The sequence below is a fragment of the Rhinolophus sinicus genome, chromosome X (genome assembly GCF_036562045.2).
Source record: "Rhinolophus sinicus isolate RSC01 chromosome X, ASM3656204v1, whole genome shotgun sequence".
Classification (NCBI taxonomy): domain Eukaryota; kingdom Metazoa; phylum Chordata; class Mammalia; order Chiroptera; family Rhinolophidae; genus Rhinolophus; species Rhinolophus sinicus.
Window position 1 is genome coordinate 81,383,021 of NC_133768.1, and position 16,741 is coordinate 81,399,761.

At 38.8% G+C, this 16,741-nt stretch overlaps 1 protein-coding gene across 3 annotated transcripts in view; it reads left to right on the forward strand.

Annotated features, from left to right (window-relative positions):
- DOCK11 (dedicator of cytokinesis 11) overlaps positions 1-16,741 on the forward strand; it is a 211,793-nt gene that overhangs the window by 35,369 nt on the left and 159,683 nt on the right. For all 3 annotated transcript variants that reach the window (XM_019717035.2, XM_074323193.1, XM_074323192.1), the window contains exons 2-6: positions 10,153-10,269; positions 10,355-10,444; positions 10,805-10,887; positions 11,894-11,963; positions 12,627-12,722. In XM_019717035.2, coding sequence (XP_019572594.2) covers positions 10,153-10,269; positions 10,355-10,444; positions 10,805-10,887; positions 11,894-11,963; positions 12,627-12,722 — 456 coding nt within the window. The remainder of the gene's footprint in view (positions 1-10,152; positions 10,270-10,354; positions 10,445-10,804; positions 10,888-11,893; positions 11,964-12,626; positions 12,723-16,741) is intronic.

The following is a 16,741-nucleotide window of genomic DNA, read 5'->3' on the forward strand; positions in this document are numbered from 1 at the left end:
TGAAACAAGTATAAAATAATATTGAATGTCAACTATAACGAAAAAAAAAATATAGTCACGGGATGTAAACTACAGCACAGGAAATATAGTCAGTGGTATTTTAATAGCTATGTATGGTACCAGATGGGTAGTAGACTTGTTGGGTTATCACTTTGTGAGGTGTGTAAATGTCTAATCATCTTGTTTTGAAACTTAAAAAAGAAAAAAACAAAAACAACACTCCAGAAGAGCACTCAGGGAATGATGGCAGAGCAAGTGTCACTTTTGTAACCAGCCAGTCAGTGGGATCTAATGCTAGAGTGTAGGATTCTTAGACATTGACACCTAAGGATTCTAGTGAGGAGCCCTTTTGGTGTTTTTTGTTTGTTTGTTTTTTACTGGGAACTCATCTCTTACTAAATATTGGAGGGATTTTTTTTTAGCCATAAGGAAGTGAAACTGGGTAGGTTATTTTTTTCTCTTTTAGTTTCCTTAGTAGCTTTGTTGAGATACAATTCACATACCATACAACTCACTTATTTAAAGTGTATATTTCAATGGTTTTTAGTATATTCACAGATATGAGCAATTATCACCACAGTCAATTTTGGAACATTTTCATCACGGTTATTTACTTGAGACTTTCAAAAAACTTTCATAAGGGTCAACACCTGTGACTCTCCTTTCAAATGGTATCTCTGGTGACAGGAGGTTTGTCATAGGGAGGAAACTGGCTTTAAAAAGAAAACGAAAGAGTATAGATAGGGTAGGCATTTTTTTTTTTAGAGACAAATGTGTAAAAAAGCTGAATAGCCAAGGGATGGTTACCCAGCGATGCTGGTCTAACACCCTTTCCTAAGAGTTGAGAAAGGCCAAACTACAGGAGCTGTACCACAGAGAAACCCCATAATGCTGGATAATGTGGGAAGGAAAGCGAGATGAGTTTCTGGATGAACAAGAGCTGGGGAAATGATTGAAACTCATTAATAGGAGAATAAGTTCTGAACTTGATTATACTCAGCTAAAGGGAACATAAGAGTGATCGTAGACTGGACACTGAGGGCAGTCTGCACAGGATGTATTAGGGCCAACAGGACAGTAAAATGGGGTTGCCAATAGGACTTTGGCAACCATCTATAGACTCCTGTCTCACCTCACCAAAAGACAGAACCTAGCCAAAGAGGGTATGTATACTTGTTTAATCCTGAGTGGGTAGATGGGATGTACATGAATCAGGTCCCCATATACTGGAATATTTTACCAAAAACTGCGGCATCTCCTGACATTTTAAAGAGGCAATCTTAAGAAAAATCAAAGGAGCTATCACTTATTTGCTTTAAATAGCTTTTAGAATACTCATATATTATCTCATGAAACGGTGTAGACTGAAAGTATTGGTAGGTTCAAAAAAGGCAGAGAGAATTTAGATGAATGGAAAGATGCAATACGACCAATTATGGAAAATGAAAATATTTTTAAAAGATGCATTTTTGCCCTTGTAAAGGTTGATTTTCAAAATGGGGCCCATCAATTTTCATTGCTCCATTATCAGGAGCAGATTAATGGGATGGGTACACCAATGGTTGGATCCAGTGTAGGAAATGATGTGTGGCTGCTTTATAGATTACTGAGATTTTGTAACTAAATAGGCTTGTATTGCTTTGTATTCAAATGGACACACACAGGACCTTTAGGTTTTTATATTTTCATTGAGTGCAAGTAAACCAGCTTGGTAAATCCACATACCTATAGAACACCAGTGCACTTTATGTTTTGCTTTGCTTAAGAATGCAAGGTATGTTATGGTTCTGTTGATAAAATTCAGGAAAAAATCAATGAGGTTCAGGTTATAAATCAGTTGGTGGGCACATAATGAATACCGTCTAATTTCTCCTTGTATGAACGAATTATCTGCAGTAATCTTGTACGAGCATACATCTACGTGAACTTGTTCTTTGGTTTGTTAGAAAGCCATTGTGTATAACCAAGGCACATTTTTTTCATTTTGTTAATAAGGGTTTGCTAAAGACTAGAAACAATGTTCTTCTAGTTTTAAAAAGGTACTTTGCCATTCTCTCAATTTATTCAAGCCTTTCTTTTCATTTTTATTTCTTTTTGTCTTATCTTTGAGTCATATAAATGCTTATTAGCACAAAGGGAACATAAAAGGTCAGGAGTGATTGAATTCAAATCAGAGTTCCTACCTGTCAGAAAGCATATTGAATACAATTGTAATTATTGGTTAAAATGAAATTTTGGGGTATAGCATTCATTGAAATTTATTCATTTGTAGATAACCTAGATTATTTGCATAATATTTGAGTTGGCTGTAATGAAAAGCGCTTGTTAACCCAGTTGGAACTAATCATATAATGTGCATGTAGACTTATTTCATGACTTTAAAAAAATAATATAAATTCGCTGTAGGTTTTTAAAAATAGTTCTTCAGTTTATATAAGTTGCTAAATAGACTTGGGATAGGGAAGTAATATGGCATTTAAAAAGATTCCCTTCCTGTGCGAAAACTCTAGAAGACAAAAATGCATTTTATTTTCCTCAATGTTTCTATGTTAGATTGAAATACCTTTCAAATCTCATTTTGTTGATTCTTAGAACAGTAAGTTCTTCCTAAATTAAAGCTGGGATCTGAAAATTAATTCTGAAAGCCTTAGCAATGACTTATACCTCTCTCTTTGTGTGCTGCCATTTGGGCTTGGCAGGCATACATGTCAGATCAGTCTCCATGTATTATTCAGATAGTTATCCCTCATGAATCACAAGAGCTTCTGGCTTTGTAGTTCTCATGGCTGTCTTCTAGGTTCTGTGGAGGATACTGAGATGAATTAGACAGGGTCACTTGACAATATCTTACTGTTGTTTTTTTTTCGTGTGTGTGTGTGTAATTTGATTTTTTACCCACTTGAAATTGAATCTGCCAACTCCTTGTGTGTGTGTGTGTGTGTGTGTGTGTAATTTGATTTTTTACCCACTTGAAATTGAATCTGCCAACTCCTTTTCCCAAAGTAAAAGACCTAATGTGCTAATTCCTACTCATTGATGACAAATGCTAAGGTGGAAGCAACAGCTTAGAAATGCAAAACTCCTTGTGCAATTACAACAGGGTGATGAGAAGGCAAGATCTCACTTTGGTTGAAATGATAGCATAGTTTGAGGAAGCTTTAACAAATACCAAAATGCAAAATCCATCCAAGGAAATGAAATATGGTAGGAGCAAGGGTGGGGAAATGTTTTGTTTTTGTTAAGTTCACTGTACATAGGTTTATATATACCATGGTTAAGAGCACTGGCTCTGGAGTCCATCAAATACACTGTGTGACACTGGACCTGCCTAATTCTCAATTTCCTCATCTGTAAAATGGGCATAATAAAAGCTCCCTTGCAGGGTTTTTGAAAGAATTAAATGAAATAATAGATATAAAAATGCTTAACTTGTTATATAGTAATGTTCAGTGTAAGTGGCAGAGAAAGTATGAGTGTAGTCCTCCTAAGGAGACTAATAAGCAAGCTACCCACAAAGCAGTTCCGTGCTATATATGAGTAAATGCCACAGTGGTCGGTGAAGACAGTGAGGGCCGTAGGTGAGAGAGGTTGGAGGTCGGGCTGTCAGAGGAATAGCAGAAGCCAAGGTATGGATTGGGGATAAGCATAACCCAACAGTATCATGAAAAGTGTGATTTTTCCCTTAGTTAGATTTAAGAAAGGTTAGTGTCTTGAATGAAGTTTGTAGGTGGGTTTTTGTGCCAAGATTTGGCCCAAAAAACAATCTTTATTGAAATATGTTCACGTCTATTTTGCCAAGTTGGATTGTGCTAATTAAAAAGATGGCCTTCTCTCCCCTAGCATCATCACCAGATTATATCAATTCAGAGGTGCTTCAGTACTTGGAGTTCCTAACTGGGAAAGAAGGAAAGAAATTAGTTGGTGAAGGTAATCACATGATTTAGAAAAGAAAGGGTCAGAACCAAGTGAAATACTGTTCATTTGAACCTTATGAAAAAGGTCCTTAGTTATGGTTTGTTGCCAAGCTGTGTAGGGTCTTCCTCTAGAAATCTCCAGTCTGCAGTAGTGACATTTCTCACTTCTGTTAGTTACAGCACAACTTTTGCTGCTCCTCATCCTCACACACCACTCTTCAACAGTTACCTGGTCTCTGATCTTAAAGGAGTTTTTCAACAAAAGTAGAAGACAAGATGAAATGATTGGGGACCACACATACCCATACAGGGAAATCCTTCTAATAAATGTGAATAGATGGGCTCACACACTTTAGCATGCAAAAACACTTGTTCACTTGCTTTGTTGGAACAAGATGTGGCTATCAGAGGTTGTGTCAGATGCAGGGAAGCCAAATGGGGTTTAATTTACAACAGCTTCAGTGGTCAACTTAATGGCTTGGTGTGGGTTTATCTGCCCCCCCCCCATTAGACTGAGCTTCTCAAGGGCAGGGTCTGGTTCTTTTTCATCTCGATATTACCATGCACTAGCAGAGAGCCTGGACCTTCGCAGGGACTTGATAAATGTGCCTTATAACAAACTCACTTTCTTGTCTGCCTTCCCAGAAATTGCATGTCCCCAGTGGCCATTTTGAATGCAAAGTGTTAATTTTAAGATATTCTGTGGCGAAAGCACTTCAAACTCTGCTACAAATGCCTGAAACAAAAGGGGAGCTGAATGCCCAGGGTGTCTGAAGAAATACCCAAGGGAGGGAGGTGGAGGAATGATGGGAAGGAGAGACTCATCGAGTAACCCTCTCTTTTTGGGTATGTTACTTCTCTCCTAAGAGTGTTTTATCTTCAGTAAGAATATGTTCAGATGCCATTGAAACAGTAGTGTGACAGCAATATTGTGAAAATGCGCTTCTCATTTTTGGGTTAAATCATTCTCTTTCTTAAACCAGTTGTTGCCATGCTTTTTTTTGCACTGAAAATTAATTTGGAGAATGAGGTGGTGGTGGTGGTGGTGTAGGGAGAGTTTTGGGATGGCCCTGTGCCCCACTGCCAAGCTTTCTGTCTGCCTCTGGTCTCCCTCCGATTGTGCTTCAGGAGGGATTGTGTGAAGTCAGTGTTCACTTTAGTCTTACAGAAGAGACATTCTTAGAATTCTTAAGGAGAACTCGTTTCTAAAGGAAAAGATTCACCGGTAAACTCATGACCTTTGGTCTGATATGTAAGCAGAAGTGACCCAGGCTGATTTCTTGTTGACAAAGAAATATTTTGTGATTGTTATTGTGTTTTAAATGAAATTGAAATTATATGGTTAAGTTTCTAATGATAGCATAAATAGGCTTGCTAGTCATGTGTGCTTTTAAATACATAAGTGGTTGATGGGTGAATGTCTACATATTTCTTCTAGGATTGCCAGCTTGGTTTTATATTTATACAGATACAGTTATGATTAAGGATCAGTCATCCTGTACAGGATGCACAGGAACCCCCACAAAATCCTAAATCTAAGGATTTGATGCTGTTAGTGACTACTTAGGATTCTTGTTTCCTTCTCCTTGGACCAAGAAGCAGACTGTAACGAAATCTGTACTGATAAGTTTCCTGTTTCATTCTCTGTCCTTTCACTCTATGTTAAAAATCAGACAGTTATCTCAGTCTGTGGAATTGAGCATTTCTTCACAGTTTTAGGGTTTACACATGGAAGCTCATTTAGATTTGGTCCTTAGCGACCGGAGTAAGCCTAGAAGAGTGCACTGTGCCCCGAACCATGGCATAAAGATGATGTTTTCTATTTTATTTTATTAGAGATAAGGAAAATACTGATTTATTTTATGGGGATGATGTAAGCTTACTGTTTCAGTAAATGTATTTCAATAAAGAGATTTGATTTGAAGAAAAAAATGAAGTGTATGATAATACAGAAGTTGTGCCAAAAATCTTGAATATTGCATGTGAATAAGTCAAGTCTTGGGAACACTGATAAGAAAAGAAAAAGGATCAGCACTGGAAGACCTAGATTTGAATTCTGGTTCTGCTACTAAATATAGACAGTTGATCTTAAGCCTTGAGCCAGTTTCTTCATGTATAAAGTTGAAATGACAGTATTTTCCTTGTCTACTGGAAAGGTTTTAGTGTGAAATAGGTAGAATGTATATTGAAAGTTCAACAACAGAAAATGAATAATATGACTAGCAAGTATGTCAAGAGACATTAGGAATCAATGAATGAGAACTTTTAAAGGTAAACCTTTTTTAAAAAATTTTCCTTCATGGTGAAAACTAAGTAGGTTCCAAATTTCAGTTGACAGTTTTCCTGTCACTACTTAGGAAGGGAAGTCTGAAACATATGCTTCCTTCAGTCCAGATTGTATAAATGTTTTTGCCTTTTACTTAACACTGCTACAGAACTGTATAGCAGTGCACAGTGGGACTTTGCTATTATTTGAGTGTTTATAAAGTACCATTTATTACAAGACAGTTTTCTTGATTATGAAAAAGCACCTTTCAGGCTAGTCAGTGCACAAACTAGCAGGAAGAGAAAATTACAGACCTGAGATATGACCCTTTTTGTGTGTGATAGAAGCTTTATTTAAAGTATAAGTCTAATAATAAAAGATAGATAGGAAGGTTCGATAAGGGATATGTTCTAGACTGCAGGGCAGAACCACCATTAAATCATGATAATTCAAGAAGTCAAAGGTTTCCTTGTCTCTAATGCCAACAGAATTACAAGATTCCTACTGGAAGGGAAATGTAGGGTGCAGTTTTTTGGGACTGACTCCTCTCCCACTTCTAGTTTAAATTGTGCTTATTTATTTATTTATTTATTTATTTATTTTTAATTAAAGTTTATTGGGGTGGCAATTGTTAGTAAAGTTACATAGGTTTCAGGTGTACAATTCTGTAATACATCATCTACATATCACATTGTGTGTTCACCCAGAGTCAGTTCTCCTTCCATCACCATATATTTGAATTGTACTTTTATTCCCTGGGATGGGGTGGAGAAATAAATGGGGATTGGAATCAGGGGTGCGATAGGCTAGTGGCTCAGGCCTAGATCTTCTATTAGGGGAAGCTTTGTGAGACCCAGAGAGCCACCCCAACCTTTCCTGTAATTGAGTTACCCCTGACAAAGGAAGTAGGAATGAAGACCCAGAATGCTTAGTTTTTTCAGTTTAAAATGAAAAGTGAAACGTTGTTTTATATAACATGAATATATGGCCTTCAAAAGACAAGGGGAGCTGTGAGTTTCATTTTTAGAGGGTATATACTGTGCATTTAAATAAGTGATTCATTTTGATATATGCTTTTCCATATTAATTTGTCAACTACATTACAAAGCTGAAGGAGCATTTTTTTTTTTTCTTTCTCAAAGTTACTTGGAGCAGGTGCTTGTGAAATTATTGTACAGAGAGGTTAATAGATGCTAATTTAACAGGTTAAACATTGAAATTTGAGGACTGTTTTGCAATCTGTATTGCGGGGATAGTTGGCAACAACGGCAAGACTTTGGAATTATTTTCAGTGCCTAAAGCTTGCCTTCTTAGATGGGGCTTAAATAATTTAACTGCTCTGAGAAATTGATCACAGACTTTGAGTGTTAGAGCTGGAAGCTGCAGTCACAGTTTCTTTTTACTTGGGTCCACGAGAACATGTTACATATGGGACAAGGGGGTCCAATTTTCTTATCAGAAACTCTCTGAGTTCCCCACATAGGATTTCATTTTCCTATTTTGACTCATTTTGCACAAGTATTCACAAACATGATGGGGATGATCTGCTTGATTTGATCTCATGGTTCTACAAATCCAAATTTAGGACTTGAAATGAAGTATATCTTTGTTAGGATATTTCCCCCAGCTTTATTGAGGTATAATTGAAAAATAAAAGTGTATATATTTAAAGTGTACAGTGTGATGATTTAATATATGTATGGATTGCAAAGTGATTACCACAATCAAGTTGCTTAACACATCTATCACTTCACATAGTTACCTTTTTTGTGTGTGCAGTGACAGTTTTTAAGGTCTACTCTTTCAGCAGCTTTCAAGTACACAAAACAGTGTTGTTAATTCTAGTCACGATGCTGTACGTTGGATCCTCAGAATTTACTCATAACCGAAAGTCTTTGATCAACATCTCCCCATTTTCCTTCATTCTTCTGCCCTTGGCAGCCATCATTCTACTTTTCTGTAGATTTTATGTATCAGTGAGCTCATACAGTATTTGTCTTTGTCTGGCTTATTTCACTTAGCATGATGCCCTCCTGATTTACCCAGGTTGTCACAAATGACAAAATTTTCTTCTTTCTCATGGCTGAATAATATTTCATTATATATAGAAAACACATTTTTCTTTATCCATTCATCTGTAGATGGTCACTTAAGTTGTTTCTATATCATGATTGTTTCTGTATCTTAGGTTGTTTCTATATCTTGGGTTGTTTCTATATTTTGAATAATGCTGCAGTGAACATGTGAGTGCACATATCTCTTCGAGAAAGTGATTTTGTTTCCTTTAAATATATGCCCAGAAGTGGGATTGCTACATGATATAGTAGTTCTATTTTTAATTTTTAGAGAAACCTCCATACCATTTTTGTTTCGATCTTTTAGACCTGTTGACCATTGATTCTTATTGGTCATGTGGTTTACTCTAATTTTTTTAAGTAATCTTATGGAGGAAGATCTGAGATGCCCTTCAGATATGGACCTGCACTATCACTGTAACCTATTGGGCACTGTGTATTGTAAAAACCATCCTCAAAGGATTGTGTGGATACAGTGTACTGGAGACTGCCTCAAGTACTGTGTACAGGAATATTAATATAACCCCTATTCCATTATGATACTAAGTTTTAATGTATCTTAAATTCATCCATTGTGATAAGTTTTAATATATCTAAAATTCAAGTTATCTTTCTACAGTTTTTATTATAAATTTTTTAAGAAAAAATAGTTTAGTTTGATTTAAGTAAAATGTTATTATTAGAAATCATATATATATATATATATATATATATATATATATATATATATATACACACACACACACATACACACACCTTGATTTAGAATAGTGTGTTGAGACATGGCTCTGGTTCAATTTGAATATCTCAAAGTTCATTCAACAATTAATGAATGTTTTAGGTACTGGGGTTAGAGCAGTGAACTAATTAATAAAGGAAAATCCCTGCCCTTAGATAGACAGAGAGGTGAAATAGATGGCGTATCAGATCGTGGTTAAGTTCAGTGAGGGAAAAGACGATAGGAAGGTAGGTGATGGTACCTTATTCCAAGTTCTGTATCTTGAACATTAGTATCTTCTTGTATTTCTGAGGGGAGGAAAGGCTGCATGAGCTAGAAAGAACAGAACTTTTGTAGTCATAGACCCAGGTTTGAATTCCAGCTCTGAAGGTGGCCAAGTTACTTAACCTGAATTGAGTCCAGGATTTCCTCATCTGTAAAATGAGGACAAAAATTAAACTCATTTCATAGAGTTGCTATGAGTATTACATGAACAAATGTAGAGAAAGCACTTGGCATGGTGCCTGGCATATAGAAAGTGCTCAGTAAACACTATTACTCTTATTAATAAATCATATCCTAGATTTTTCAGAGTCACTGACTGAGCTCTTTATAACTTTAGCCTGTCAGTGGTCAGGTCTTCTGGAAGTCCAACAGAGATCCGCTGACTTTGCCACCTGGAACCTCACCCTTTTATGCCCTGACCACTGGATCAAACATCTCCAGTATGCCATACGGGTGCTTGCCTCCACTGTGCTGGAACTTGATACATCCTTTGGACAGCATGCCTGGTACAGAGTAGGCATATGAATGTTGATACTTTCTCCCCTTCAGTTACCCAGTGAATAGCACATGTACAGTCAGTATCAACTGACAGGCTTCCAATATACCACTTTTCGCTTTACTTTAAATTCAGTATATTTTTGGAAGGCACATGGATAAGCAGAATTCAGTGCTCTTTCATCAGAACTCTTGTCTTTAGCAGAGAAGTCTGTGCATGTATGTATGTGTTTGGTGTGTGCATCTAGTTATGGGGACTATTTCTTTTGTAAAAAGTGTCTCCATTAAGTGCTTATTATCATCTGTAATCCCTTCTTTTGTGAAATAATGTATCTTTAGCACGTGGAGAGACTCATGGGCATTAGCCCACATTAACTTTTCTTTTTGTCTCTTATTAAGGAGAAGACCAAAGTGGTCGAGCCCTTGGATTATGAGAATGTCATCAACCAAAGAAAAACCCAGATTTTCAGTGACCCCCTGAGAGACCTGCTTATGTTTCCAATGGAAGATATATCCGTGAGTTCACAAGAACTTTTTAAAAGAAAAAAACCCTGCATTTGCCAAGCCAATTCTTACAGCAAGAATGCTCCTTGTCTTGTAGATCTCGGTGATAAGTCGTCAGCGCAGAACGGTACAGTCCACTGTACCAGAAGACGCTGAGAAAAGGGCCCAGAGTTTGTTTGTCAAAGAGGTAAGAGGCTCAAAGTCCACAGAGGAATATTCATCATATATCTAAACTATTCTTCCTTTACTGTAAATGAAAAATAAAAATTGCTGTATCTTAACTGACCTACATAACAAGTCTCTATGATGTGATACAGAGGATACAGCTTGAACACTTTCACAGGTATAGCATGTGTTCTTAGTCTTTTTCTTTTGGATTTGAATACGGTCTGCACTTGGAGTCAGTACTTCAGTGCTGCCATTTGGTTTAGGGAGACACAGTTAATCCCCAGAGGAAGATCCCAGTACCAACATTTCCCAAATGATTAAAAAGTGGATATATGTGTACTTTTCTACGTATCAAATTACGATTCCTCTTTTCTTTCAGTGTATTAAAACCTACAGCACAGATTGGCATGTGATAAACTACAAGTATGAAGATTTCTCTGGGGACTTTCGAATGTTGCCATGGTAAGTTCAGAATTCAAGGGAAACCTTCAAAAGGAGAATTATGAAACATTTTAGTTTTTTTTTAACCACTTGTGAAACTTGTTAGTTATAATTTATGGTAAAGCAAAACGTAAACCAACCAGCATATTTCATAAATGCAGTATTTTGGGTAATTGAATATGTTTTAACTCTGCTCGCTGAAACTTTTTCCAAAATGCGTGAGTTCACTTTTTGGCTTTGGTGTATCTATATTGATATATAAAATCATCTTTATTTGATTCTGGGTAACTTAGTGAGCATTTCCGTGGTGTCAATGAGAAAGCTATTTGGCTCGATTTGATGACTCCAGACAGCTCTTGACAAAAGGGCATCTCTTTCAGTTGAGTTGAAGAACTGCTGTGAGCACACTAGCCCAGGAGCCAGACTGTCAGGGTTCAGATCTTATTTCTACCACATACTACCTAGATGACATTGGGCCAGTCACTCAAATTGTTTGAGCCCTCACTTTTCTCCCTTTTCTTGTCCATAATGCTACCAGCCTCAAAGGATATGCTTTGGAGAAATAAGACTTTGTGTAGGCTTTTGTGGTTTTCAAAGCACTTTCACAGAGGAGAAACCTGAGTCTTAAAGATGTCCTTTAAAACTGAATCCTAAGATGATCAGCCCAAGGTCATACAGCAAACAGATGGAAGAGCCAGAATTACATACACTATGTTGCTTTTTGACCTGGTGAAAGTTAAGGTTCTGCCACCACTAACAGCTCTGGCACACATCCTTTGGCAATTTCTGCCCTCCCCTGACAAAGTATCTGGGCTTAGTTATGTCTTTGCTGCTGGCTGCACATGTGGGAGTTTTTATATAAAAAGTAATATAAGTTTAGTCAGAGGGGAGAATCTGAGTTTGGAAGGGAGCAAAGAATTTTTCCTCCTCATGTCTTGGCATTTTCTTGGTTGTGAAAGAAAGAAGTCTGCTCATCTTGTTTTGTTTGTTCTGTTCAGTGTCTAAGACAATTCTCTTGCATTTTCAGCAAGTCTCTGAGACCAGAAAAGATTCCCAATCATGTATTTGAAATTGATGAGGACTGTGAGAAAGATGAGGTAAAGATGGGGGCGACTATACTGGTTTTTTCAAAATCATTTCTGCTATGAGAGATTTCCTTGAGAAAAGATGAGGGAAAGACATGTTTTTGAATGATCTGTGGCCAGCTTTCAAACTAATGAGTGTTTCTCAAAATTAAAAAAAAAATTATATATATATATATATATATATATATATATATATATATATATATATATATTTGTGTTTCCAAATGGAATTGAGAAAAAAATCAAGTGAAATGGGCTGTGATTTTTATATAAACATGTTTTCCCACCTGTGGGACATGGTTGTGGAGTTGCTTTTCCCGCAGTAGGCATGTGGTGTGGTGATTCATCTGGACTCTCCTGCCTGATAGATCCCTCATAGGACAGATGGCCTGGATGTGACATTTTTGAGATGCAGTTTGCCTGTTTACATAATGCAGAAGACTTTCCCAGAAAATGGGTCATACATTTTAGTAAATATCGAGTGCCTACTGTTTGTGCAGCAAAAAGCCTGTCATTCTATAGTCAAAAATTTCAAGTTTAATCAGACATCTTCACGGAGGAAAAGGGAACTTTATGCTTTAATTAGAAAATGGGGTGGGGCCTAGTTCGTGTCCCACCAAATATTTAATTAGATGGCTGGCTGCTGTTTCACTGATGGTTTTTGCTTTATTTCAGGATTCATCTTCCTTATGTTCTCAGAAGGGTGGTGTGATAAAACAGGGCTGGTTGCATAAAGCAAATGTAAATAGCACCATCACAGTTACCATGAAGGTAAGAAGTAGTTATGTTGTTTTATCATTTTAAGGATAGTCTCATGAGTAGCCTGTCTAGAAACATGTCTTCTAAAAAATCGTAGATGAGCGCTAGCAAAAAAAAAACACACAAAAAAAACCCCACACACAAAAAAACAAAAAACAAAACTTTAATGAGAGGATTCTCACAGATGCGTGGAACTGTAAAAATCTGAAACCTCAGGATGAATTTAGAAGTGCAACTTTTTAAAGAAATGTAATTATTATCTTCTGAATCAATGAGTTTAAAAAGGAGGCTGTCAGTTGAATGAATAAAAGAGCTTTGAAAGAAAACGGCATCAAAGGTTCCTATGTGGAAATGAATGCAATTACTAGAAGGATAGCATAATCCATTTGTCTAGCAAAAATTAATTAGAGCTTCTTACATGCTGGTCACTGTGGGGAAAAAAATGGTTATGTAAGATGGGGTCCCGGTCCTTCCATAGCCTCTAGACTGGATAAGAAACATGGCAGATTAACTGCTATATAAAGCAGTACGTTAATACTATCAGAGCTAGAGAGCTTTGTAGTTTGGCCAGAATAGTGAGTTTGTGTAAGGGGTTTGTGTCAGACAAAGGTAGAAACAGAGAGATAAAGTTGTACAGAGCTTTGAATACCTCAGACATGAGGTTGGCTTTGTTTGGAAAGCTGTGAAGAGCTATTAAAATTGGAAGTAAGACTAACAAGCTACTTGAAGATTCTGAGCAGAGAAACAAATTATTCCCTGATACCAAATATAACCGTTCTTTCAGATATTCAATGTAAGATCATGTGGTTTGCTGAGGGTGATTCATACTTCCATTACATTTTGAAGGTCATTCTATCTTTCCCATTGCCTGCAAGCAGAAACCATGGGTGTCTACCAAGGGAAGACTCAAATTTTATCTTAATTTAATATTTTGCCTGCTGCTTTCCGTTTAGTGGTTATGTCCTGTTCTCACTTTCATTTTCAAGCTCTGAAAATAACGAATCAAAGTTGTAGGATGATTCTTGTGTGTCTCCTGTACCTAATCAAGGACCTCCACACATGGTGATGATAAGAGAATCAATTTGTTGAGGACTTAATAAGTGCCAGGCATCATACTGTATGTTTTATATTCTATGTCTCATTTGATCCTCATGGCAGCCCCATGTTACAGGTACTGTATTATTCTTAGTTTATAGATGTGGAAAGTGAGGGACAAAGAAATTCAGTGATTAATCCCAGGTCCGACAGCTCCAAGTTTTCAGAGGTGGGATTTGAACCTAGGCAGGCTGATGCCTGACCCTATGCTCTTAACCAGCACACCATTGGTGCTCACTAGCTGAGGGAGTGAGACTCAAATCTTTATTATATCTCCTATATCAGAGTTGTCAGGTTCAGAAATGCGTGTGTGAGGGTGGTAATTCTGTGCAGGTTGTCATAAAATGGTTCTGTAGTTTTTGACTGCACTCCCTTCCCCTAACGTTCTCAAAATATTTAGGTGTTTTATCCATACCTGAACTTTAGCCCAACATTAAGTAAATATAATGTATGGAAATCTGGATTCATAAAATAAGACGTTATGGAATTAATATCTGTACAAAACAATTCACCACAGGATTCCTTTCAATGGTGAGTTATTCTAATGCCTGTAAATTATAATTTGCTATACATATCTTTTGTGGGAGCTCATATATTGAAAATAAAAATACAGTTGCCTATAAAAAGTGCATGCTTTAAATTTTCTTTCATAATTTGTTAAATACAGATTGGTTGATATGGTAGGCGCAGAATACTGTGTTTCCCTGAAAGTAAGACCTTGCTGGATCATCAGCTCAAATGCATCTTTTGGAGCAAAAATTAATATAAGACCTGGTCTTATTTTAATATAAGACCTGGTCTTATTTTAATATAAGACCGGGTATAATATAATATAATATAATATAATATAATATAATATAATATAATATAATATAATATCATACCGGATCTTACATTAACTTTTGCTCCAAAAGACACATTAGAGCTGATGGTCTGGCTAGGAATTATTTTTGGGGAAACACAGGAATAACCTCTCCCCCAAAGATGTCCATGTCCTAATCCCTGGAATCTATAAATGTTCCCTTACATGACAAAGGGGAGTTAAAATTGCTAATCAGCGGATAGGGAGATTATCCAGGTGTGCCCAGTATAGTCACAAAGGTCCTTACAATGGAAGAGGGAGGCTGAAGAGAGTTAGGGAAAGAGAGGGGAGGACAGAAGCAGGGTCAAAGAGAGGTGCTATGTTGCTGGTGTTGACAGTGGAGGAAGAAGCCATGGGCTGAGAAATGTGGACAACCTCTGGAAGCTGAAAAAGGCCAGGAAATGGATTCTCCCCTAGAGCCACCAAAAGGGAACACAGCTGTGGGGACAGAGCCAGGAGTGCAGTTTCCAGGCTCTCGTCCTCACGCTAAAAGGTGCTGGCTCAGGTAGTAAATGGCCATCAACTGTGGTTGGATGGCCATCAGCTGTGGCTCCTTGGCCGTCAGCTGTAACCAGTGAGCCATTGGCCACTAATGTAACTGCTGTGGCTATGCTAGCAGCAAATGGGGGCTAGCAAGAAGATGGTGGCTGGCAAGCGCGGACTGCAGTTAGCACGGCAGAGTGCAGTTAGCAAGGGATTGGTTGGTTGGCAGAGAAGTAGATAGCAGGTTGCAGAACGTGTGGCTCCTGCTTCCTGTTTCTCCAGCCCAGCCACCAGTGAGACTATAGTGGTATGACTCCCCTATCTATGGCTCCGTGGATGTTCCTTTTTGGCCTCACCATGTCCTGCGTTCTTATGTGGGGAGCGGGACCAGAGACCCCGCATGACACCCTGCATGACAAATGGCGCAGCGAGCAGGGTATGGTGCTGGCCAAAGCTCTCCAAAGGGCAGTGGAGCAGTTTGTGCGTATGAACACTCAGTCTCAGGAAGACCAGGAGGAGCAGCTACTGGAGAGCTGGACCCCCGTGGAGGAGTGGAAAAACGTGGACGGTTATCTGACCAGCATAGGTCGAAGAAAGCGAAGGTTATTGCTGCTCTGTGAGCTGGGAAGTGCTTGCTGAGGCCCTCACCCCCAGGTTGGGGAGGACTTGGAGCCCTCGCCCTGCGGAGGGGGCACAGATTGTGAGGCTCACAGCCCTGGTGAACGACTGTGGACTATGGGGAGTGGGCTCCATCCCTAATTTAATGGACTGCTTGACTGTTTGCTTGGGAACGTATCACCATGTAGTGGAACTGGCAGATGTTTGCTTTTGTGTCTTGACCAGCCGCTGTCGAGAATATGTGAGAGGCCCTGGCTGTGCCCAGGAAGTTGGGCTGTGCCCAGAGAGAGTGGCAGTGCCCTGAGAACCCTGGCTGAGTCCAGGAAGTCTGGCTGTGCCCAGAGAGAGTGCCAGTGCCCTGAGAGCCCTGGCAGTGCCCGGGGAGACTGGTGGTACCCTGAGAAACCCTGTGTCGTGCAGGGAGGCCTGCGAGGTCTCTGCTCCCACTCCCCACACAAGAACGCAGGATATGGTGAGGCCAAAAAGGAACACCCACAGAGCCATAGGTAGGGGAGTCATACCACTATATTCTCACTGGCGGCATTATACTCTCACTGGAGGCTGGATTCACACTGTCCGCAAACCGCCATCCACACTTGCCAGCCCAGCCACCATCTTCTTGCTAGCCCCCATTCTTCTCTCCTCTCTCCTCTGCTAGCATAGCCACAGCAGTTACATTAGTGGCCAATGGCTCACTGGTTACAGCTGATGGCCAACTAGCCACAGCTGATGGCCATCCCATCATAGTTGATGGCCATTTACTACCTGAGCCAGCACCTGTCTATGTGAGGGCGAGAGCCTGGAAACTACTTTCTGGGGCTCTGCCCCCACACCCTGGCTGTGTCCAGAGAGCCTGGCTATGTCCGGGATATTGCATTCACCTCCAGGCTCCTCACACAGGGCCCCTTGCGGAAGACAACTTGTTGCGTAGATTGTGAGGCGAGACCATGTAGGGGTGGAGTGTGGGGGCAGA